The sequence below is a fragment of the Phaenicophaeus curvirostris genome, chromosome Z, assembly GCF_032191515.1.
Source record: "Phaenicophaeus curvirostris isolate KB17595 chromosome Z, BPBGC_Pcur_1.0, whole genome shotgun sequence".
NCBI classification, from domain to species: domain Eukaryota; kingdom Metazoa; phylum Chordata; class Aves; order Cuculiformes; family Cuculidae; genus Phaenicophaeus; species Phaenicophaeus curvirostris.
Genome location: NC_091431.1, coordinates 2,093,816 through 2,117,406, shown reverse-complemented (window position 1 = coordinate 2,117,406; position 23,591 = coordinate 2,093,816). Strand labels below are relative to the sequence as shown.

The window sequence follows — 23,591 nt, the reverse complement described above, 5'->3', positions numbered from 1 at the left end:
CAGGGTGCACTCGATGCCTTCCTTCAGGTCATTGATAAAGACATTGAACAGGGCTGGACCCATCACTGAGCCCTGGGGACACCACTTGTCACTGGCCTCCAGCTGGGGTTAACTCCATCTCCCACCACTCTCTGGGCCCTCCATCCAACCAGTTTTCCACCCAGGAGAGTGTGCGCCTGTCCAGCCCAGAGGTGACAGTTTCTCAAGCAGAATGCTGGGAGAAACTGTGTCAAAGGCTTTACTGAAGTCCAGGAAGATCCATCCACAGCCTTTCCCTCATCCAGCAGCCGAGTCACTTTGTCATAGAAGGCAATCAGGTTAGTCTGGCAAGACCTGCCTTTTGTGAACCCGTGTGGACTGGGCCTGATCACCCGGTTCTCTTGCATGTGCTTCATGATCGCACTCAAGATCACCTGCTCCATGACTTTCCCTGGCACTGAGGTCAGACTGACAGGCCTGGAGTTCCCTGGATCCTCCCTGCGACCCTTCTTGTAGACGGGCACAACATCAGCCTCCAGTCCAGTGGGACTTCCCCAGTCAGCCCGGGCTGCTGGACGATGATGGAAAGGGGTTTGGCCAGCACACCCACAGCTCCTTCAATACCCTTGGGTGGATCCATCTTGCCCCGTTATCTTAATGTTGTTTAGTGGCAAAAGAGATTTCCTTGTCCTGTCCTCAGTAAAAAGGGAAATTAAAATAGCAATTAATCTAGTCAGAAGATAAATACTTAAATTCTTACTATGTCACGTTTTCAGAAGATAGTGTGACTGTTAACAGCAGGATTCAACTCACCCCTATGCCTGTTCCTGCTAGCAGTAATGTTAATAGTGTGAAAATAGAGGTTAACAGTTAAAGAAAAACGTTCCCTTCTTTTTCATAGACCTCTGTTGTAAATTCTTGCCTACCTTGTGGTTTCTATGTTGGATTCACAAAAACAATAGTTGGATTATAGTTTTTAAATATGTATAAATGAATGCATTTCCAGATTAGAGAGAGTTAGTATTACTTTTGTTTTAACTAGTTTTTTTTTCTTCTCCGTTCCCACTTCTCTAATTTTTCTTTCATCCCTCTGCTGCCCTTATTTTCCCTCTAAAATATCTTTAGGAATGACTTGCTGATGGTTTGCCGCCAGCTGAATATGGAGGAGTCTGTTGTGGAGATCATGCACCAGCTGGGAGCGGATGAAAATGGAAAAATTTCCTTCCAGGATTTTAGTCAGTGCCACATGGAGCTGGTACGAGAAATCAGGAAGGAGGAAGTGGAGCTTTCTGTGATATCAGATGACTCTTGTAAAAAGAAAAAGTTAAGGGATAGGATAGCTTCCTGGCCAACTAGCAGCAATAACAGTTCAGGTAGGTATAATATTTAAATGTTACGTTGGTATAATTTAACAAAACATAAAGTCCATGGGTTTTGTTCTCAGTTTTATTGGCACCATGATTTCTCCTAGAAGGCTTTGTGAATATGCTGTGGCATAATTTTATCATGTATTAGAGTGCTATTCTAGCTGATGCAGTCTAGTCATCAGTATATAGACTAAAATGTGTGTAGAGCATCCTCTTCTGAAAACTAGATGCACAAGACAACAATCCTTCTTGAAAGAACAAAAACTATGGATCTCAGCTGGCAAATGAAGATCCAGTTGTCTATAAAGTCCAGACAGGTAGGAACATAGAAATATTAAAGATGAGGAGAGAAATACTCTTCATTTTTTTTCCTCTCTCAGATATAATATACTGTAGGAATGAGCACATTTCAGGGATGTTTCTTGAATGCTTTAAAAATCAACCGGTTGGGGATGTGACTGCTGGAAGTGCTTTGTGTATTACAGGACACAAAAACTTCTCTTTTCTTTTCTTTTGCTGCGCCCAGGCAAAAAAGAAGAAGAAAAAGCTATGCCTTCTGCAGAAACTTGGGATCTAGAAGGGATTGTCTGTGTCATTGAGTCCAGCTTTTGATAGCACTGTGATCAATTAGAGCAGAAATGCTAAGGTCTATGAAATGCTTCTCACCCTATAAGGGATGCAAGAGACCAGACGACACAGCTTTTGTGGTCAAAAATACCAAAATATACGTGGAAAAGCTGGCAATATTGCCTGTGCACCATCTCCCTACAGCAGCAGCGTACTAGCTAAACCTGACTGCTGGCCCGTGATCTGGAAGTGACATGTATCCATGTTTTGGAAGAAGGCTACCCATCTCTGATTGTATTTAGTTAGAGCTGTGTCTCCTCAGCCTCTAATTTAGACCATACAAGCCTAGAGTTTTTTTAAATACTTCTTTAATGAGAAAGCCTACATTAGTCATTGCAATTGTCTGTCTTTGCATGTGTCCTAAATTGAATTAGGAATATTTTTTACATTTATATATACTTCATACAGCTTCCTGGAGTGTTTGCTTATCTGTTTTCTGGCTCCTCATGTAGCTGACCTGTCCAGTTCTCCGTAACGAGGTTCTTGCAGATATTCCATGCGTGGACAGGGTCATATTTAACATGAAACTTACTTATTGGAAGATAGTTGATGTTATACAGGATATCTGATTTATCAGTGATACCTTTGTCTTGTGTTTTGAATATGTTTCATAGGCTACATGTAGTGGAATACAGCAACTGCAGTACACAGTTCAATCATTATACCAGTGTGATTCCCATTACCGGTCCCTGTAATACACTAACTGTCACAATACTGGGCATCCCCAGTCACGCTTGGAAGGCATCAGTGGGTAGAAGCCAGCTCATGCCCATTGCTCTCTGAAAATATTCTGGTTTTCTGGTTGTATGTGCCATGTTGTGCTGAGCTACACATACACCTCATCCATGTCGGCCTGTGGAGACATTCACGTGCTTTTAACTGATGCTTCTTCCACCAGCTGATCACGACTGGCTGTTGGTAGCTGTTTATCTACAACAAAGGCCACCCTCAGGTCCACTTGGTGTTGAGATCAATCAGCTGCTTTGCAGCAGCGGTGGTCGGTCCCAGGCTGTGTTCTTCCCCGAGCTTCATGGGCGCGTCTCCCTGGCTCATCTCCTCTGAGTCATTTTCCATGGCAGGGATTCATTGGACAGTCTTTATTTTTTGGTAGTCAGTCTCCTAGAATGTAAAACTAGGCATGTGTTCTTTTTGGGGATTGGGTTTGTGGTTTTCTATTATTATTATTTGTTTGTTTTGGTGGGGTTTGGTTCATCATGTTGTTCTGTCTTCTAGTAACTGCACATGTCATTGACTAGACATCTCAGACATTCAAATTGTCCTTGTTTGCTTTGTTTCCTTGGTGAATTCTCTATCTTCTTGCTTTTAAGATTGACTGCATTTCTCTTTCACCATCCCACCCTCTCATGCTCATTGATGCTTTTTTGGCTTCTTAACATAGCAAATCTGTTTCACAGCTGTCCCAGTTGACCAAACTGGGCCATGAGATACGCTATGGCATTAACGCTGTGTCCAGTGTATAAGGGTTTGGTGATCAGTTCACAGCTAGTTTTGGCGGTGCGGTTTCATTGTGCAGCTGTGGAGCGTGGCTAGCGATGCCAGATCAGAAGCACGCTGGGTGATGATTTTCAGGTAGTGAGCTATTTGCTTTGTATATAACTCATTTTGTGTACTTTTAAACTTGTTGCTATTGTTGTATTTTCTCTCCATTTGCTGCCCTGTTAAACTGTTCTTATCCCAACCCACAAGTTTCACCTGAGGCTGAACCAAGTGGCCACAAGTGTTTTTTATAGCCAGCTTGAGACTAAACCATGATAATAGCTCCATTTATTCTCCATCACATCTCTTTTATTGTCTTCATAGTCACCTTTTGTCATAGACATATTTTGGTTTTGTTAATATTTCTTCTGTTCTTCCTTCTTTCATATATATTCTTGAAATGCAAGATGATTAACTCTGTAGTTTCTACACCCATTTCTCCTTCACCTTCTTAATCTTCATAATCTGTTGGTTCAACTGCCTTTCCAGCCCATACATCTCTTCCAGGAGCTGTATCAGCCAACACTTCAAAACCAAGATCATGCCTGGTATCTTTTTTTATTGGACTAAAGATGGTGTGTGTTCATTAGCTCGTATGATTATTTTCTGCCTCTGTTGGCTGTTTTTAAAATGCTGCCACTGTTGTGTTTTCCTGCAAAACAGAAAATGTGTTCTGCCCTCAGAGTGTTATACACTTTCCCTGTTTGCTCACCAGATTTATGACAACTTGGGATTTTCTTAGGCAAACCATCCTAATAAGTCTCGTTTGTAGTAATCCAGCATAAACGATAGGACTTAAACTTTGCTGGAGAAAGGTCTGCATCATAGTCTTAAAATGTGTGCCACAAAGAAATCTTATTAATTGCTGCCAAAAAATAATCACAGATGAATGATCAAATTAGTTAATGTGTGGAATTAAATCCCTATTCTTTTTTTCCATTTTCCAATTTTCGATAGTTGTCCAGGGGTCATTTAATGCATTTTTAAAGTTGGTTAGTGAATTGATGCTTCTTTTAATAATTTTTTTTAAAAAGTTGAGTTAAATCCAGAAGGTCTTTGAATTTTCTGCCTTGATATATTTTGCTCTGTGTTGATGAAGCCAGACTGCTTTACTGTTCTATGTTTTTAGGGAATTCATGTTTTTTGTACTTGTTCTGCATTGACTCTTGCTGATTCTATAAGACAATTTAATAATTAAAGAACATACAGAGATGCTCCCCCATGTAAACAAAAAATGAATGAGAGGAAGTAGTAATATTGAGCATTTAGAATGCAACTGTTTTTAATTTGGTTGTGAAAGAAAACAATTGCAGCACCCCAATTCTAGATGTTCTACAGATCATTTTTTTAAGAGGCAAGGAAACACCTCTGTCATATTTCTGTGACATAAACACTGCACAGACTATGGATGTAATGAGAACTGAGGAATTACACTAGCAGTCAAGCTTGCATTATCATCTTGCATATTCTTCCATGCCTTTCATGTCTTTGAGGGCTCACATATATATTTGTTAGTGATCAAAGAGTTGATTGTGTTATACTGGCTGTTTGCTGTTGCTTTCTAAAAATTGTTTAAGATGGGAGACATCATCATGTGCAAATTCAAACATATAAACTTGGTTGATGTTCTTTGTTTTGTATAGCTTTTTTTTGACAATGAATGCTTTTTAAAATAAACTTTGCTTTCAAGGATAGTTTACAGGGCTTTTTAAAAGACTAATTTCTACATAATATATCAGCTGCTGATACTCATTGAACGCTATTATTGTGTAACTTTATGGGGCACATACATTACAAAATTTCAAAATTGACTGAGCTGCCTTGGGTTGCAGTAGTTATAGAATCATAGAATCATAGAATCACCAGGTTGGAAAAGACCCACTGGATCATAGAGACCAACCATTCCCTTCAGTCCCAACCCCAACCATGTTCCTCAGCGCCTCGTCCTTTGAGCACTGACTTGATCTTTGGGATCTCTTCATCACTAGCCTCAGTCAATAATTGAAAAGTTTCCATTGTGGATTTCCTCAGCTTCACAAGAAACTAAATGTTAACTTGCTATTCTCTCTTACACGCTGACATTTTCCGATCAACAGTAAGAAAGCATCTCTGAACACAAGTCTGCTCATACTGAGTGATGTGATCAAGTTGAGCCTAGTCTCAATGGGACAGTTTAGAACATGTTCTATAACCATCACTTTATCTCTCTCATCCCACTCTTGCTTCTTGAGCTATAGGGTCAATCTCGTGTTTTATTTTGTGTTCACCTCGTGTAATTGTACAGAGATTACCAGTCAGACAGCATTTTGTATGGGCTTTTCTTGTAGCCGTTCACAAATTCTTAACAAAGAGTGCAAAAACACGTGCATATATCTAAATAAAATATTGTCTTTGCTACCTACAATTTATACATTTCATTATAAAGAAAATAACTGGGGAAAAAAGTCCTAAGAAATAATTACATCTAAATGATTATTGAAAGTTGTCTCACCACCAGTTTTTAACACTGATAAGGTCATTTTAATAATTTGGCCCAACTTTACCCAACAAATGTTTCTCCTCCTGTGCCTCTGAGCTGGATGCAGAAGTAATGAAAGTGGTTGACTGTTTTAGTGATAGTACAGAACTCAACTTTATTAATAGCAGGTCATATATGTGCTCAGTAAGCCAAACCTGCATTCATATCTACCATCTTGATAATGAAGTGATTATATAGATTTAGAAGTTTAATTATTTATTCAAATTAAAAAAAAAATAAGACATTATTTAAGTTATTATACTGATGCTTTTTGATGCTTGGATATCAGCAACTCAAGGGTCATATAATAATATATTGTAGTTCTCAACCTACTCTGTTAATGTCAGTGGGACTTCTAACAATAATTTGCAAATAATAATTAATAAGTTTGCTATAAGTGAAATTGAATGAGAACTCTCTTAATGTTGTTCTGACATTATTTGAAATACAATATTAATGAATAATCAGGAGAAGTCCCTGGTGACTGGAAGAAGGGTAACATTGTGTGCATTTTTAAAAAGGGTAGAAGAGATCCTGGGAACTACCGACCTGTCAGCCTCACCTCTATGCTGGGGAGGATCATAGAACAGGTCCTCCTAGAAGCTCTGCTGAAGCACATGGAGGGCGTGGAGGTGATTGATGGCAGCCAGCACGGCTCCACCAGAGGCAAATCCTGTATGATCAGCTTAGTGGCTTTCTGTGATGGGGTAACTGCAGCAGTGGACATGGGTAAATCGATGGATGTGATCTGTCTAGACTTCTGTAAAGCCTTTGACACGGTCCCACACAACATCCTTCTCTCTAAATTGGAGAGATATGGACTTGATGGGTGGGCGGTACGGTGGATAGGAAACTCACGGGGTCCATACTGGGACCAGTGCTGTTTAATGTCTTCATCAATGATATTGACAGTGAGATCGAGGGCAGCCTCAGCAAGTTTTCAGATGACACCAAGCTGACTGGTGTGGTTCCCACACCAGAAGGAAGGGATGTCATCCAGAGGGACCTGGACAGGCTGGAGCAGTGGGGCTGGGAGAACCTCATGAGGTTCAACAAGGCCAAGCACGAGGTCCTACACTTGGGCCGGGGCAATCCCCGACTTCAGTACAGGATGGGGGATGATGTGACTGAGAGCTGCCCTGCAGAGAAGGACTTGGAGTGCTGGTCGGTGAGAAGCTCGACATGAGCCGGCAATGTGCGCTCACAGCCCAGAAACCAACCGTGTCCTGGGCTGCATCCAAAGCAGCGTGGCCAGCAGGGAGGGAGGGGATTTTGACCCTCTGTTCCTCTCTTGGGAGACCTCATCTGGAGTGTTGTGTCCAGTTCTGGAATCCTAAACATAAGAAGGGAATGGAGCTGTTGGAATGGGTCCAGAGGAGGCTACAAGGATGACCCGAGGGCTGGAGCACCTCCCGTACGAGGACAGGCTGAGAGAGTTGGGGTTGTTCAGCCTGGAGAAGAAAGGGCTCTGAGGAGACCTTATAGTGACCTTCCAGGACCTGAAAGGGGCTACAAGAAACCTGGGGAGGGACTATTCATAAAGGCTTGTGGTGACAGGATGAGGGGAAGTGGTTGTAAACTGGAGAGGGGCAGATTTAGACTAGACATTAGGAAGAATTTTTTTACTCTGAGAGTTGTGAGGCCCTGGCCCAGGTTGTCCAGGGAAGCTGTGGCTGCCCCATCCCTGGAGGGGTTCAAGGCCAGGTTGGATGGGGCTTGGAGCCCCTGATCCCGTGGGAGATGTCCCTGCCCGTGGCAACGGGTTGGAACTAGGTGATCTTTAATGTCCCTTCCAACCCCAACTATTCTAGGATTCTATGAATAAAATAACTTTTGGAAGTGCAGTGACCCGTATGCTACCTGAATCTTTAATATATCATTTCAGTAGGAAATACAGGAAAAATAAGAGTTACTGATGAGATCTTTCAGTCACGTTTCCAGTTATGGAGACTGGAAGACAGGGTGTATACAATAAATCTGTGTGAATCATCTACTGAGTGATGGAAGTGGACTGCTTTGCAAATGACAGCCTACAATGAAGTAGAACTATATGTTTAATGGTTTAAGGCAGGAAGTTCATAGAATCATAGAATCATAGAATTAACCAGGTTGGAAGAGATCCACCGGATCATCGAGTCCAACCATTCCTATCAAACACTAACCCATGTCCCTCAGCACCTCGTCCACCCATGCCTTAAACCCCTCCAGGGAAGGTGACTCAACCATCTCCCTGGGCAGCCTCTGCCAGTCCCCAGTGACCCTTTCTGTGAAGAATTTTTTCCTAATGTCCAGCCTAAACCTCCCCTGGCGGAGCTTGAGGCCATTCCCTCTCGTCCTGCCCCCTGTCCCTCGGGAGAAGAGCCCAGCTCCCTCCTCTCCACAACCTCCTCTCAGGGAGTTGTAGAGAGCAATGAGGTCTCCCCTCAGCCTCCTCTTCTCCAGGCTAAACACCCCCAGCTCTCTCAGCCGCTCCTCATAAGGCCTGTTCTCCAGCCCCCTCACCAGCTTTGTTGCTCTTCTCTGGACTCACTCAACTCGCTCAAGTTGCCTCAACAGTTGTGGCTCCTGTCAGGCCTTTCAGTGCTATATAGTTTTGCATGCCTTAAATAAAAGATAGATTTACAATTATTTATGTTATCTGTAGCATAGCTTTGTTTAGCTTTTTACAGGTAATTAGCAAATTACCATTTTACCCCATGATAAAGAATAGCCTGTTTCTGGTACCCATTGGTTTTGAGGACAAACAAGAAATGGTACTGTTTATTGGTAAATTCTTTCTATAGAGAGGGGAATGGTTTCCTGTCCCACTGGAAGCTGTGTGTACTTGTTGGTACGATTTCATAGTCTAGATAAATAGCTAAGAATACAAGAGTCCATAAAGAATCTTTGGCTACAGGTTAGTAGTTAGGAACCAATTCATAGCCAACTCTCTTCACTGAAAATAAGTCCCTTGAATATTTGATATGATAATTCATTTACATTGTGGATCAAGCGTGAGAGTTAATTAAAAGAATGGTAGAAATTCAGCTTCAAATTAAACCTGTGGGTAAACATGAGAGTGAGGCCAGTGCGGGTGGAAAAATAATTACTTTTGGTTTGCATTAATTCTATGTTTGATCTTACTGCAAATAAATTGCTTTCAAGAAGCTGATGCAGTAATTACATTCAGTTAGGCTTTGTTTAATTAAAAACTACAGAGCCCACATGGACTTAAAGGTGTGCTGCGGATTTTCTTGAGATTTATGAAGCTTCACTTCAGGTTTGTTTGAATGGAAGAACTGTGAATATCTGCTACGCCAAATTTAACTACATACAAACTTCCATTAACAATATGTGGTTCTGTTTATTACTTTAAAATATTCTTTTGATACTGATGTCTTTGTGTAAAGCACTAGAATAAAGTCACAACAACCCCATGCAGCATTACAGGCCTAGGGGAATAGTGGCTGGAAAGATGTCTGAAGGAAAAGTAGGTGGATGCCAGTCTCCTCTCCCATGTAACAAGTAATAGGATGAGCAGAAATAGCCTCAAGCTGCATGAGGGGAGGTTTAGATTGGATGTTAGGAAAGATTTCTTCACTGAAAAGGTTGTCAGGCACTGGCAGAGGCTGCTCAGAGAAGTGGTGGAGTCACTATCCCTAGAGGTATTTAAAAGATGTGTAGGTGTGGCATGTTGGGACATGGTTTAGTGGTGGCTTGGCAGTGCTAGGTTAGGGGCTGGATTCAATGATCTTAAAGGTCTTTTCCAACCTGAACATGTCAATGATTCTATACTATTTTTTTTTTTTTTTTAGAAATGTGGAGTGTTAAACTTCTATGAGCAAAGGATTTGTAATTGTCAGTTGACTAATCTTATTAAAACTGCAGTGTATAGTTTGTGTTAAACACTGGTGAATCTACAGCAGATGGAAGTCTTCCTTGCAAAATGGGTTCTCTGGTGTAGGGAAAAAAAACTCAGCTGAAAATTTCTTATGGGTTCAATATTCGTGAAGTGTAAGAACTGCTCTGACCAGAGGCTATTCTGAAATTGTATCCTGTCTCTTAAAATGGTGAAGACCCAATGGTTATAGAAGGTAATAGGAACTGATTGAGCATGTAATGGTGCTTCCCTAGGAAGTTTCAGTACAGGGACTTCGAACCTGAGATAGTTGAACTTGATCGCACGTGCATTGTCTCCCTCTCTTTGTACTATTGTCTTACAGAACTAAGTCTCTGAACCCATGATGGTCTTTAGCATTCACCATGTCCTGCAGCCAGCAGTAGCACAGCTTTCCCTTTTGTTGTACGAGTTAAAAACTCTTTCGCTCTTCTTCAATTTCCTGACCTACTTCTTCCACGTATGGGGGGGGTGTGTATTTATCTTTTTTTACTTCCTCCCCGCTCCCAGTGTGTCTGATCATGGTTGAGCATCACATTGCATTATTTTTCTCAGCAGGAGCATTCATGGAGTCTATTATCTCTGTGCCTTCCATAGAACTTTGAGAAAATTAGGATACTGGAGGCTTTGGCACCACTATCAGATATCTTTGAATTTACCAAACGGCTTAAAAAATTGGAGGAGGGGGAAGACAGACAGTGGGCAGAGCATGCTCACTGAGGGAGCACAGGAAACTGCCCTTCTTGATAACTGATGATACCAAGAGTCAATAGAATGGTTCACTCAGGCACAAGCTTGTAGTTTGAGCTGGAGCCTGGTCCTTGGCTTTCTTAGCACCACACAGCTCTACAGAGTGCCACAGATCTGGCTTATTCAAAGTATCTTTACTGCTGTAGATGGTTCTTGAGCAACTCCAGTGGCTTTCCCCCTTTTTAAAAACTTAATGTGCGCTGCAGCACGTAGGGTTTGTAAGGACTAAACCAAATGTATCTCAGGGATTCCTGTGGACCCAAAACCTTGTGAGCCACGCTCTATAGAGTCACCTTGGAACACAGCTGCTTTCAGCAAAATTAGTTGTACTATCTGGCTATCCTTTGGTATTAATACTAGTGGAGATGTTGTCCATAACGCTAGTGGAGACGGCGTCCATACCCCTGCTTGAATCATTCCAATAAAGCCTGCATCTATAACCCTAGGTAAAACAAACATTCCCAAACGAGTTATTGATAATCATTCTAATAACACGGCACTAGAACCACCCCCAATGTTCCTTTTACGTTTTGTGGCATTGTGTGAACTGCAGACGATTGCAGCAAGCTGTGCTTGTTAGGTAAATGATCCCAGCTGCTGTTGTAGGATTTTTCAGACCACGCCACATCTTTCTACATTCATCATTAGGATTTTTTTATCGCTGATTGTAAACTTAAGGCTTCTGTAACTGCTCAGTTGTCTACCTGCTTGTCAAGCTCATCCTTCAGTCTGTCTATAAATGCCATATACGGTTCGTGCCTGTTTCAACTTTCTGACACCGATATCTTTATAAGCATTTGATAAGCCAAAAAGCCGTGTTGTAATATCAAATTATTTAAACTGACTTGATTCTTGAACTGCTACCAACGTCATTTCTGAAATTGCCTGCATTACAGAAAGCAGCGGCGGCGGCAGCAGCGGGTGGCACCCCCGCAGCCCGTGGCACAGTTAGTACTTTCTCTACAGGTTTTCATGTCTCCGGCCTCCTGCAAACCAATCTTATGAAAAGTTTGTAGCTTTTTAAGGTCACCACACCTCCACAGATGAAAATAAATCAAAATCCTCTCACGGTCTGCTGGCCCCAGATCAAAGGGATTATTGACATCCACTGGTGCCTTTGCACTGAGCTCCAAGTATGGAGTATCACTGTCCTCCTGCATCTTTCGTGGCTCTGCTAAATCTTTGCATGTTCTCAAGTGTTTTGACGATTCGATCATTAATCTCCAGGTAGATAACAGGCTTACTGCCTCAGGGTCGTCCCTGGTAGCTGCGTCCCACAAGTTAAGTCCCGTGGCATCCCAGACTTTTATATCATATGCAGGAGTCAAATCTAAACCTGGATTCTGACCCTGTATCCATTTTAATAAAGTCCTGAGTTGCCACTCAGCATACTTAACATCCTGTTTCTTTAAACTTAAAATTAAGATATCAAGTGTACTCTGCTCCTCCATGGACAGCGAAGACCCCACTATTCCCGAGTTCCCAGTTGCTCATCTTTTTCCAAGGCTTTTACTCATCTGGACTGCTTCAGTGCTCCACACTGGCCAAAATTCATCCAATCAGGCATTGCTACAGCCACTTCTCTCCAGCAGTTCTGACCCTGGATGTCAGGATTTGCCCTGAGAAGTGTGAGTCCCTCTCAAGTTGGGTGCTGTTTGTAGCGATTAAGGCACAGGCCCCATCAATGAGGCAACAAGCAAGATCACCTTTATTGAGGGGATGCAAACCTTATATAGTGCTTCTGTATCCAGTCAGAAGCTACCCCAGTGAATTTCCACCTGTGAGAAACAACGCAATTACAGGGATTGAGTGCAACCCACTATTTACCACAGAGGTGTTGGATGTCTGAATGCCCAAAGACTTACTCTCTCTCTTGGTTTCATGCCCTACCCCCCTTTATTTAAAATAAATAAAATATTATATGCCCTACCCCTAACTTTATTTAAAGTTAGGCTTACTCCAAGAGGTCTTATTCAGATGACTACTAAGTTCAAAAAGTCCATTCATTGTTAATTTTGTACATCTTCCCCTTCATTCAGTGGTGCTCTTACCTCCAAACTCACTACTACTGAAGGCAACAGGGAGCTTTGAAATTGCTAATGCTTTTCACAAATCTCCCTGTTGCCTTCATTGAATAATAACACAAGCACTCAAAATTCACACTCTTTTTTTTTATAGGTTGTCACAATTTAACTGTTGAATGAAATATTAGTAAAAAACCGCTAAAACGAACGTAGCCATTCTTCTACTAAAATAATGCTTTTGGAATCCAGAATGATTCTGTCTTTGGTCTGTTGGAGTCTAGATTTTGACTATTGAACAAAATGGAAGTGGGAAAGAGATGAACTGTCTGGCTCCCATTAGAAAACTGTGAAGTCACTGAGTACCTTTATCTGTAGCGTGTTTATACCTATTGAGTGATCTGGCCTGTGAAATGAGATAGCAGAACCAAATGAGCTGTATATCCAGGAACTATTCTATACATTTAGTAAGGCACCTAAAAAATGTTTTAAAATAATTATGCAACTTCTTATTATGAAATCATGGCTGGTGGAAACTGGTTTTGAGAGCACAGGCTAACACTGAACTGAGGAGACTTAACTCTCTGCCCACTCTGCAAAGAAGTCATGATATTCTAGAGTGAAATTTCTTCCAGAAGCTGCAGGCTCTGCTCAGCACATTTGTAAATTATATCCAATGTTAAAAGTAAGAGCTCTTCAAATAAGTTTAAGTAATTAAACGTCACTGATACCTTACGGAAAGCAGTAATCAGACTTTGAATCTCTGCTGTTAAGACTCTTCTCATTGAGTGAGATGTAGCTACATGACCTAGAGGCTGGTTGTGCTCATGGTGTCTTACATTGCCAACTGTCTTCATGTTTACCATTCATAAGCCAGAGCCATTTAAGAAATTGATGCAAGGCTAATCTTACAGTACCTCACTTTTCCTGTTATCCCAGATTGTTTCAGCAACTAATACATCTTCACCATGAGGGTGGTGAGTCACTGGAACAGGTTGCCCAGGGAAGCTGTGGCTTTCCCATCCCTGGAGGGGTTCAAGGCCAGGCTGGATGAGGCTTTGAGCAGCCTGATCCAGTGGGAGGTGTCCCTGCCCATGCAGGGGGGTTAGAAATTAAAAGAACACTTGGGTAGAAGTTTGTATAGTAGAACCAGAAGCTTTTATAATGCACTTTTAGAGATGTTTGATCTGTCCATTCAGTCCAAAAGTGATTGATTTAACTGTCATACTCTGAAACTGAAATGTTATTTATATAATTTGAAAATAATTATATGCTCTTATATTACTTGGCTGGTATGATCCTCATTGCTCTCCGCTGTCAGAGAATGGCATCTCTTTCTCCTTCTGGAGAAGAGGGGGCTGAGGGGAGACCTCATTGCTCTCTACAAATACCTGAAAGGAGGTTGTAGAGAGGAGGGTGCTGGCCTCTTCTCCCAAGGGACAGGGGACAGGACAAGAGGGAATGGCCTCAAGCTCCACCAGGGGAGGTTTAGGCTGAACATTAGGAATCTTTCACAGAAAGGGTCATTGGGCAGTGGAACAGGCTACCTGGGGAGGTGGTTGAGTTACCTTCTCTGGAGGGCTTTAAGGGCCGGGTGGATGAGATGCTGAGGGACATGGTTTAGAGATTGATGGGAATGGTTGGACTCGATGATCCGGTGGGTCTCTTCCAACCTGATTATTCTATGATTCTATGATTATTGTGCAGTTAATTGTCTTTCCTTTTCTGCCTAGTGGTCAACATCAATTTTCTGTCATGCTTATTACGTGGGAATGTTCATTATAATAATATTGTTTCATTTAATGTAGAAATTTCATGTTTCATGTGGTTATAAGCATAGAGCAACAGGGAAAATTACGATGGGATGTGTCATCATACTTAACAATCCCTTCTTTCTGATTACTTCTGTAGGATCAAGAGTTGTATGGTAGTTACTGAAACGTAAGTGATGTATGTTAATTCCTGACTGAATTTTGATTTATAACTGAGATCCCAGTTTTGACAGGTCCAGAGTTTCCCTGCAGAGCTCAGACTTGAAAGTTGCACGACCCAAGAGGATAGTGCAGGCATGAAAGGTTTCACTGAGACAAGCGGCCAATGCCTTGGCAAACCCATGATATTAGCAGCAAGCACAGAGCAAACAGCCGGTTCTCATGCTTGCTAGCTTGTTGAGATCTTGGAATCTTTACTAAGACCCGTGAGTTAATAAGAAAAAATGGAAATATGAAAAAAAAAAAAGAAATATGGAAAACATGAAGATAATGGGCACATCTGTGCTAAATAGTGGGTTGCACTCTATCGTACTGCAGGATTCTCACAGGTGGAAATTCACTGAAGTAGCTGCTGACTGAATACAGAAACACTATATAAGGTTTGCATCCACTCAATAAAGGCGATCTTACTCGTTGGCTCATCAACAGGGTCTGCTCCTTAATCACTACAGACAGCATCTTAACAGCTGAAGCTTTGGAGTCTGTTGGGAAAATAGTGGGCAAATTTAGAGATTAGTCAAGCCCAAGGTAAAATACTGGAAATACCTTCCTTTGTACCATCTACCTTTCCTTGTGTTTTTAGTATGTGTGTTTTGAATTAGGAGTACAGAGTTGAACTTCTAAGAAAACTAAGGGTTAAAAATACAGGCACAATGCAGTCATAAAACCCCAGTATTTCCAGGATCCATCTGTGACTGGCAGGTGACTTCTGAGCCAGCTGTTTGAAGTGCTTCCAGTGTGATAGCAGATGGTGCAGTCTATGAAGGCCACTTGGGTCTTCAACAAAGCTCCTGTTGTTAACGGAATGAACGCGATAGCGCTTTTGCAGAACAATGTCATCTGAGTAACAGAAATTTAATGCGCATGCTCTGTTGAAATGCATGCCATGGTTAGCTCTGTAATAAAACGGGAGTGTCTCTATGATATATCCTGCTTTATTAGCTCTGTGGCTGCTGCTGTGCAGATAGAGCTATTTCCCATGTTCCTGCCAAGCTGGTGAGCTGGCAGAACTCCCCTGCCTCCCTCATGCTCCTGAGACATTTCTGTTGCTTCAGCTGTGTGGGCTGCTGATTCTTTTTATTTTTATTTTTTTTCTCTATGGTATACTGTCACCAGGAGAGGGCAGAGGTACCTAACATTGTGCGTAGTCAGTAGTCACAGAACACTGCACACAACGTGAAATATTGATAGTAGCAGCGTCTTAATTCAGCTCTGTTGGAGCCTTGCAGCATGTAGCTAGATTAAGCACAGTAGTGCATGCTCTTGGTGTAAAAAGTAATTGAATTAATCTTTAATTGTTACCTGAAACCATGGTAATCAATCATGTTAATTTTATGAGTATAAAATTTAATTCTCTTTTGTTTTGTGTTATTTTCTCCTTATATGTTCAGATTCTAACGTGTTCCTGAGTTGATTTGTCGTGCATAACTGCTTTACAGGCTGTTGGGGTAATGACCTAAATCTGCATATGAGCTGTTGTCTTGCTTTACTTCTGTCTGTCCTTCTGTTTGCACTTCTGCAGCTTCAGCTTTCTTGGCAAGGTGGAGGCATTCTCCTAATAGTTTATTGTATAGTTTATTGTTTCTCCCTGGCATTGTACCGAGTAAGTATTAACCACTTATTAGTAAATCCTCACTTAGAATGCTAATGAATATTGGAGAGAGAGAACTAGCTCATAAAAAGGAAAAGCTTTCAAAGTAATAGAGTGGCATTATAATTACTTACAGTTTTTCTGCATATGAAATTTCACAGTGCTGCCTATACTTATTAAATAATCTAGTGTCTACCCTGAAACATTTTGTCATAGGAAATTGTTGAGCTTAAAACATAACAAGGTTTAAAAAGGAATGAGACAGTTGTATAGGAAACGGAAGCACCAAAGGATGAAATAGTTAGTTGTAAACAAGGGCATTTGTTAAATTTAAGTTATAAGCTAGGCTCTGACTGTAAGGAATTGGAAGGATTGTACATGGAGAAACAGCAAGTCTGCAGCTTCATGATTCAGAAACTTTCTTTGATGCATTCATTGTTTGTCACTAGCTGCATGGTATTCTTGCATTGATTTCACAGAATCAGAATCATAGAATCATGGAATAGTAAGAGTTGGAAGGGACCTCAAAGATCATCTAGTTCCAATCCCCCTGCCATGGGCGCTATATCATGTTACCCATTTGTAATGAAACATGTTGTGTTTGATGTACCTCTGAAACCTGAACTGAAACAAGCACTTCTGAGGTAGTAAGAAAGGCAGTGCTAACAACTAGAAGATTCATGTATTGTGTTGCTATTCAGGTAAACAAAAATGTGTGAATTATGGCTTTCCTCTTTTGTTCTTTGATCAGTGCTGCTTTTCAGTCTGGCATAGTAACTGGCAGTATTTCATTCAAAGGTCCTTAGTTATTGTAAATTACACTGGTTTCACTCTCTACAAAATAAAGTACGCGAATGCCTTTATTTTTTCTTTCTGGATCTTGTAATTTGGTAAATGATCTGTGCATTGAAAATGTTATTCCATTTTTTTTCCTGGCATTGTTGGCATGTACGAGATGGGGGATATAGGTGGTGGAGCCATGTGCCTTTTTTTATTTCTGGAAAGACAAGCAGACTTATTCATAAGTCAGCAGCATGTCCTGGCAGCCAAAAGGTCCATCCGTGTCCTGGGGTGCCTCACGCACAGTGTAGCTACCTGGTTAGTGTAACTTGTTTTTTTAGCATGTGCGGTAGTTTAGCCAATAATATGTTAGTAATAGCTTGATGGACAGTTACCTTTAGCCAATAATACACTGTAGATACCCTCATGGGCACCCAGTTATATAACCAAAAAGGATATATAAAGTAACAGCTAACTCAATAAAGGGTCTTCCATCCATCAGGTTGAAGGCTGTGTGTTTAATCCCCTCAGTTTAGTTTTAGGCAGTCCTGCGAGGAGCAGGGAGTTCGACTCGATGATCTTTATGGGTTCCTTCCAACTTTAGATAGTCTATGATTCTATGTATTCTTGTACGCAGTTCATACTAGAATGTTTTTCCATTTTTGCATTTTAGGTGCCTTGTCAGGAGCCAGAGAAAGCTGGGAGTATGATTCAGGAGCAAGAGACCTTCAGAGTCCAGACCTCCAGAGTCATTTTACAGCGCAAAAGGTGTTGGAGTATGGTGGAAGCAATGCGACTCAACGGACTGCTCTGCAGAGAATTCTAGCTCAGGGCCCAAGTTTACACAACACTGTTGGAGGAAGCTACTTAGAACTTGCCAACACTGTAAGTGCATTTTGCCTTAGCTTTTAGGTTTTATATAATTTTTTTTTTGTTTTTCTCCAGAGAAGCATACTAATTTTAGCCTTTATGGAAACAAAGCCACTTTGCTGTTGCCTTTCATTTACCAGAAAATCAATGTGGTTTTAGCAATTCGTAGATGTGTAGGATTTCCAAAGCTTATGTAACTCAGTTTCATCAAAAAGGGTAGGAGTCTGTAAGGAGCCAGACTGAAGTTCTTAAATTATGCAGTTTAACAGAAGAAGATCTGTGTCTGAAAACTTCCTACCAATTAATTTTTTTGAGTCTGATGTCAGATTGTTCAGAATTGTTGTGCAGAAAAGTTCTTCCAATGTTACTTCATTACTGCCTACTAAATTATGCAATGACTTTTTTACAGGCTTGGTGTGCTAGCACTGTGCTTTTTTTTGATTCTACAGGCAAGAACTATACTCTGTTATTAAAAAAACATATAACTGTTGAAAGCATAGGACATTTTTTGCTTTTCCCTCAGTGTACTGGGATCAAGTTTGTGTTTTAATTTTGAGCTTTATAAAAGACCACTCATTTTGTAGCATGTTTCTTATTTACGTTGTATAGCAGTTTAAGTGGAGAAGGAAATTATGCTACAATGAAAGCGAAAAGTTTCTTATTTGTAAAATAACTGTGTGTTAGTACACTTGACTTCGATGAGATAGACTCCTAGCCCACAGTATCATAGGATAATTCAAACTATGCAAGAACCTCAGAAGGTCATCTAGTCCAAAGTCTAATGGAAGTGATTGTTTGCAACAGGAAAAGCAACTTCTGTAAGCTGTATTTTTTGAACAAAAAAATTATATAAAGTATTCTGAAAGTGCTTCCAAAAGCCTTCTAAATGTTATTTAAGTTACTGATCATGAGCTGATGTACCTGAAGTTATCATATGCAGAATAAAAATATGTAGATATTAAAACTTATCTAAGGGAGAAAAGAGTTCAAGGGAGTTGACAGGTCCTTAAAGGTCCTGTAATTATGTTCTCATTTTCCCTTGGAAGGGTAGTAAGAGATTAGTTGTGGTAAATCATAAACTCTTTGATCATCAAAACTGGACAGAAGCAAATGGAAACTGGAAGAGCAGAGAATGAGTAAGCATACAAGTATTGTAAATACAAGTAAGATGGAGAACCTGGGAAATTATAGGCCAATTAGCAGCTTTATTTACATGTTCCAGTAGTTTTCTGGAAATGAAAGCAATTTCAAGGGACTAAACGAGAACATGTAGATTTCTGAAAGAACGATCACATCCATCCAATCTAATCCTTTAACAGAATAGTAGACTTCAGAGACAAAAGAGACACAGCAGATGTCATGTTTCTCCAGTAAGATGTCTGACCTACCTTAAGTAACACTATCATCAAGGCAAGAAACACCGTCTCGATGTAGCTGTTAATAGGTGGATCTTCAACTGGATTGAAAATTGTGAGGCACTAGGTTTTTTTCAGTGTTTCCTGAGCTCCTTTCTGTCCAGTGTTCTCTGACTTGCGTGAAAACACTGCCAGACCCAAACCAACCACACTGGTACAACAAGTACTTACCCACACCGAAAACTGCTCTCACAATTATCCATTAAAAAGGTGCAAATGTAGCTCTAAGGAAGATAGTGAGTGAATCCACATACAATCTCCTGTTTAGTTATATATGTTCCATAGCCTTGATTCCCTTGCTTAAAAATTACCAGTTTGAAAAGGCATGAGCTGTTTCATATTTGCTTGTTTTAAAGGATGTAAATGCACTTTAACAGAAGGTAGAGGTGTTTAGGATCAATAGCTGTGCTGGAAGTGTGGATTGCGTACTTTTGTTTCTGGATTAGGAACTGTGAGTTGCCATGTCCCTTTTGGATCTGGAGTTCATTCAGGTTACAGCGTGGGTCTATACTAATAGCTCCTCTATCTGTGTTCCTGAATGATGATCACAGAATCACATAGTCACAGATAGATTGGAAAAGACCCATAGGATCATCAAGTCCAACCACTCAGTAACCTGCTCTACATTTGCAAATACAAAGGCTCAGTTGTGCAATGTTATTCAAGAATGCACAATGGGAAGGCTACTGACATGTAGAAATCTTAAAAATCAAAAAGCTGAAGGCTCATAAGAAATAAAGATCTCCAGGTATTATGTTTTTTTCATATTCCTATCTCTTAAATTCCTTCTATGCGTACTTCCATTAACGATATCTGGTCTTTGTTTCAACAAACATCTGTTATACTTCTGCTTTTAAATATTCTTCCTATGTTCTTTCTAACCATAGTAGAATCAGCTGTCTCTCATTTATATGTAGATGAATACAATAACATCTCCATTTGAATCCTGCTGAGCATTGGTGTCATGGGTCATATGTAAATTTTCACTTTGGCTTTATTGAAACAGAGAGAGAAAGGAATGGGAGAAAATGGAGAGAATGGTTTACTTTGCCTTTCACTATTTACATTTATTTCCTCTACAATAGCTTGTAATACTGCAGGGCATGCTTACTGCAGCCTAAATTTAGACTCTTTAAAGAGATAAACATAGCCTTCTTACAGCTGTGATTTAATGTGGATACTTCCTTCCCTGTCTTTCTCGAATTGTTTTATCTAACTGCATTTGCCACAATGACAAGCTGAGCTGCTCCTTTGCATTCAGTCTCAGAAAAGACACATCTCAGCTTTCACATTTTTATGGGCTGAATCCAGAGAACTTTTCCATTTGTACTCAGGAAGGTGGGCAGACTGCTTTGTACTGTAACCATGATTACCTCAAAAAAAAGCTGATAGTGGTTTAATAATTGCATGTCTCCCCTTTGGGAGCTGATGATAATTCTTCTTGTAACTGTGTAATAGAAGGACAAAGATTTAAAAACTGACTCTGTGAGGGTATTTCTGTCTGGAACTCTAAATGCTCCTAAAGTTAACCAGAGAGGTTATCTTCTTCAGAATGCTTGCAGAGCCATCCTGTATCGCCCCACTCCCAGATGAGCAGTTCTGAGCAGTTTCTCCCAAGTGCATCTTCACAGGCCATATAGACACACTCTTGAAAGCAATGGTTTTTACATTTCTTTGTAGGTATTTAGACTTTAGACTCAGACTCTTAACAAAATAGCTGTTTTATGGGCTGTATTTCAGTTAGGTGCTTTCTGGTGAGAATTCATATTATTGTTTTTCTCTCAGCATCCTGGACTGCTTTTCCCTACTGAAGTGTCAATTCATGTTGCCTAATTCCCTGTTTTTCATTCTGACAGCCTTCTTTTGATTTTTAACTGTGCAGTCAGGCTAAAGACATCCTTGGGGTGATTGTGAACTTCTATAGCACGTATTACACTCCTTAGTAAATACAGAGGGTCTCCACCCTGCCTGTACCATGTAAGTTTTCCATTTGCAAAAACTAAATGAACACAAATCCACTCTTAATCAATTTGCTTAGTTTTTATAAAGTGATTTTTTTTCATGCCTTTTTGAAATCCTGTGATCATATAGCTCTACAGAACTCTATAAGAACGTCATACCTGCTCTGAAGCATGATTCTTATTCCTTCACAGGAGTTATACTATTTTTTAGAAAATGCTGTTTGAAATTAAACCATTCAAACTCACCACAAATGTTTTTATCCGTTCATTTCACATAATTTTGCTGTGTTTTGGTCATGTTTAGGTCTGACCTGGATAATTTATTGTGATCTTTACAGAGAGTGCAACTTTGTCAGCATTTTTTAGGATTCACATTTTTACACCTAAATATCAAGAATGCATTTGTGTTTATAACTCTTCACCTTGGTGCCCATACTTACGACTAACACATTAACCTTTCATGTGACCTGTCACCACTTACTTGTGGTGTACTTGTTCGTGCCAGGAGGTTAAATGCAGCAAATACCTGTGATGGGAAACCTTGTGTGTGTTCAAAATGTAATAATTTATGCAATTGGTTGTATGGCACTAGGATGTAAATAATTTAAATATTCTTCATGGATAATAGACAATTCAAGCATTTCAGAGGATTTCTTGTTTGTGTGCATGTTTGGGAGTAGGTTTTATGTGTACTTGAATCTTCTAAGTTGGACACGTATCACTGATGCAGATAGTCATGTGGCATCACGTCTGTTTGCTTCCCAGGCAGCCAAGTGATCTTGATATGTTCCCTGTGGTGCTATCAGGAGGGATAGCGCTCTGTTGTAGGATGTAAAATATTTGAATTCTCTGAAAACATCACATGGGGCAGCATCTTGGTATGGTGGGCTTATTTCACATTAGAAATCCAGTTAGTTTAATAAGCTGAAGCAATAAGATTTGAACACGTTTGTCTCCCTTTTAATACTCTGTTTGCATGTGGTTAAAATAGACTAGATTAACTTGATTTTTTTTCTTTTTAGTAGAACGCGTGCATATAAATGCTAATGCATTCCTCTGTGTTACTGTTAGTTTCTGTTGTCTTAATCCAGTTTTATTTTAAGTTGAATGTAGTCAGAAGTAATTACATTTACGTATGTAAAATCAGCTGGGGTTATTTCATTTGCCAGGAGAATATGATTCCATACCTCTATTCTTTTAGCTGTAAATAACTCTGATTTGCTGAGAAAGCCTCTGCAGAAAGATCTTAAATTTTTAAGATGTGACCCCAAGTATGTTGATATATGGGGGTTTTAGCTGTGTAGTTCCTGGGCTGGTGTAATTCAGAATCCTTTAATCTCTGATTTTTCCTGCCAAAACCACTCCAGCTATATTGGAAGCTCTTTGGCTGCCCCTTCGTTGCCAGAGGTATTTTGGCTGAAAATATTTAGAAAGATTTGATGAGGATATGGTAGATTTGCAGAGGCGAAATCTTCTCAAAGCAGCCATGCAAGTCTCACGGATGTGGTTGTTCGTACTAACTCAGATAGAAGGGCATATTTACAGAGTTGCTAGCATTGCTTCCTGCAGCATCTCATTGTTCTGGCCAACAACTAAGCAGGTATAATCCTGCTTTATTTTGTGCAGAGCTGTTAGTGCAAGGTGGACGTGCCCAGGTAGTCAGACATTGGTGCAGATTGCTCCACCTGCCAAATCTGCATGTCTCATTTTAAGGAGAGCTGATTTTGTAGTGTCTACATCAAGTACAAAATAGAAAGCTAATGCAAGAAGATTCTTAATGCATCTTTTTGCAGCTAGTATATGTTTGTATATTCCTCGACTTTTGCTGACTTACATGTGTGTACACCGCATTTGGGGTTGCTAAAGACTTTGTGGAGCTTGCAAATGGACTGTTTTGATTGTGCATCTGTGTGACAGGCTGTGCTTTCTGTACAGCACAATTAAAGTGACTAAGCTGAAGTTAGTTCTGACTGTGGACCCTCTGTGCCAAATGCAGATATCCTCTCTGTTGGGTACACAACCCAAAAGTTTATTAAGTAGGAAGGCATACTGGAAGTATTCATAGCAAAGGAATATGTAGTTGTATTAACATTAGTTTCTCAGCATGATCACTAGCAGATGAGAACTTAATGTCTTAGTGTCATGTTCTCTGAAAACAGATCTTCCTACTGCAATACCTCTTCATTAGTCACTCAGTGGACGTTAGCATTGCCAATTTAAACTCCAGAAGAGCATTGAGCTGCACGTTATGACAGACAGAACCATAGTTTTGAGAAAGCTTTTCTTTTCGGTTGAAATAGTTGATACTGAGTGATAATATTTCAAAAGTTACAATTACATTTTTCAG

General features: G+C 40.4%; 1 protein-coding gene across 1 annotated transcript in view; it reads left to right on the top strand.

Annotated features, from left to right (window-relative positions):
• The window catches only part of MCC (MCC regulator of WNT signaling pathway), a 215,324-nt gene that overhangs the window by 21,048 nt on the left and 170,685 nt on the right, over positions 1–23,591 (top strand). The window contains exons 2-3 of the mRNA XM_069880563.1: positions 1,105–1,352; positions 17,672–17,883. Coding sequence (XP_069736664.1) covers positions 1,105–1,352; positions 17,672–17,883 — 460 coding nt within the window. The remainder of the gene's footprint in view (positions 1–1,104; positions 1,353–17,671; positions 17,884–23,591) is intronic.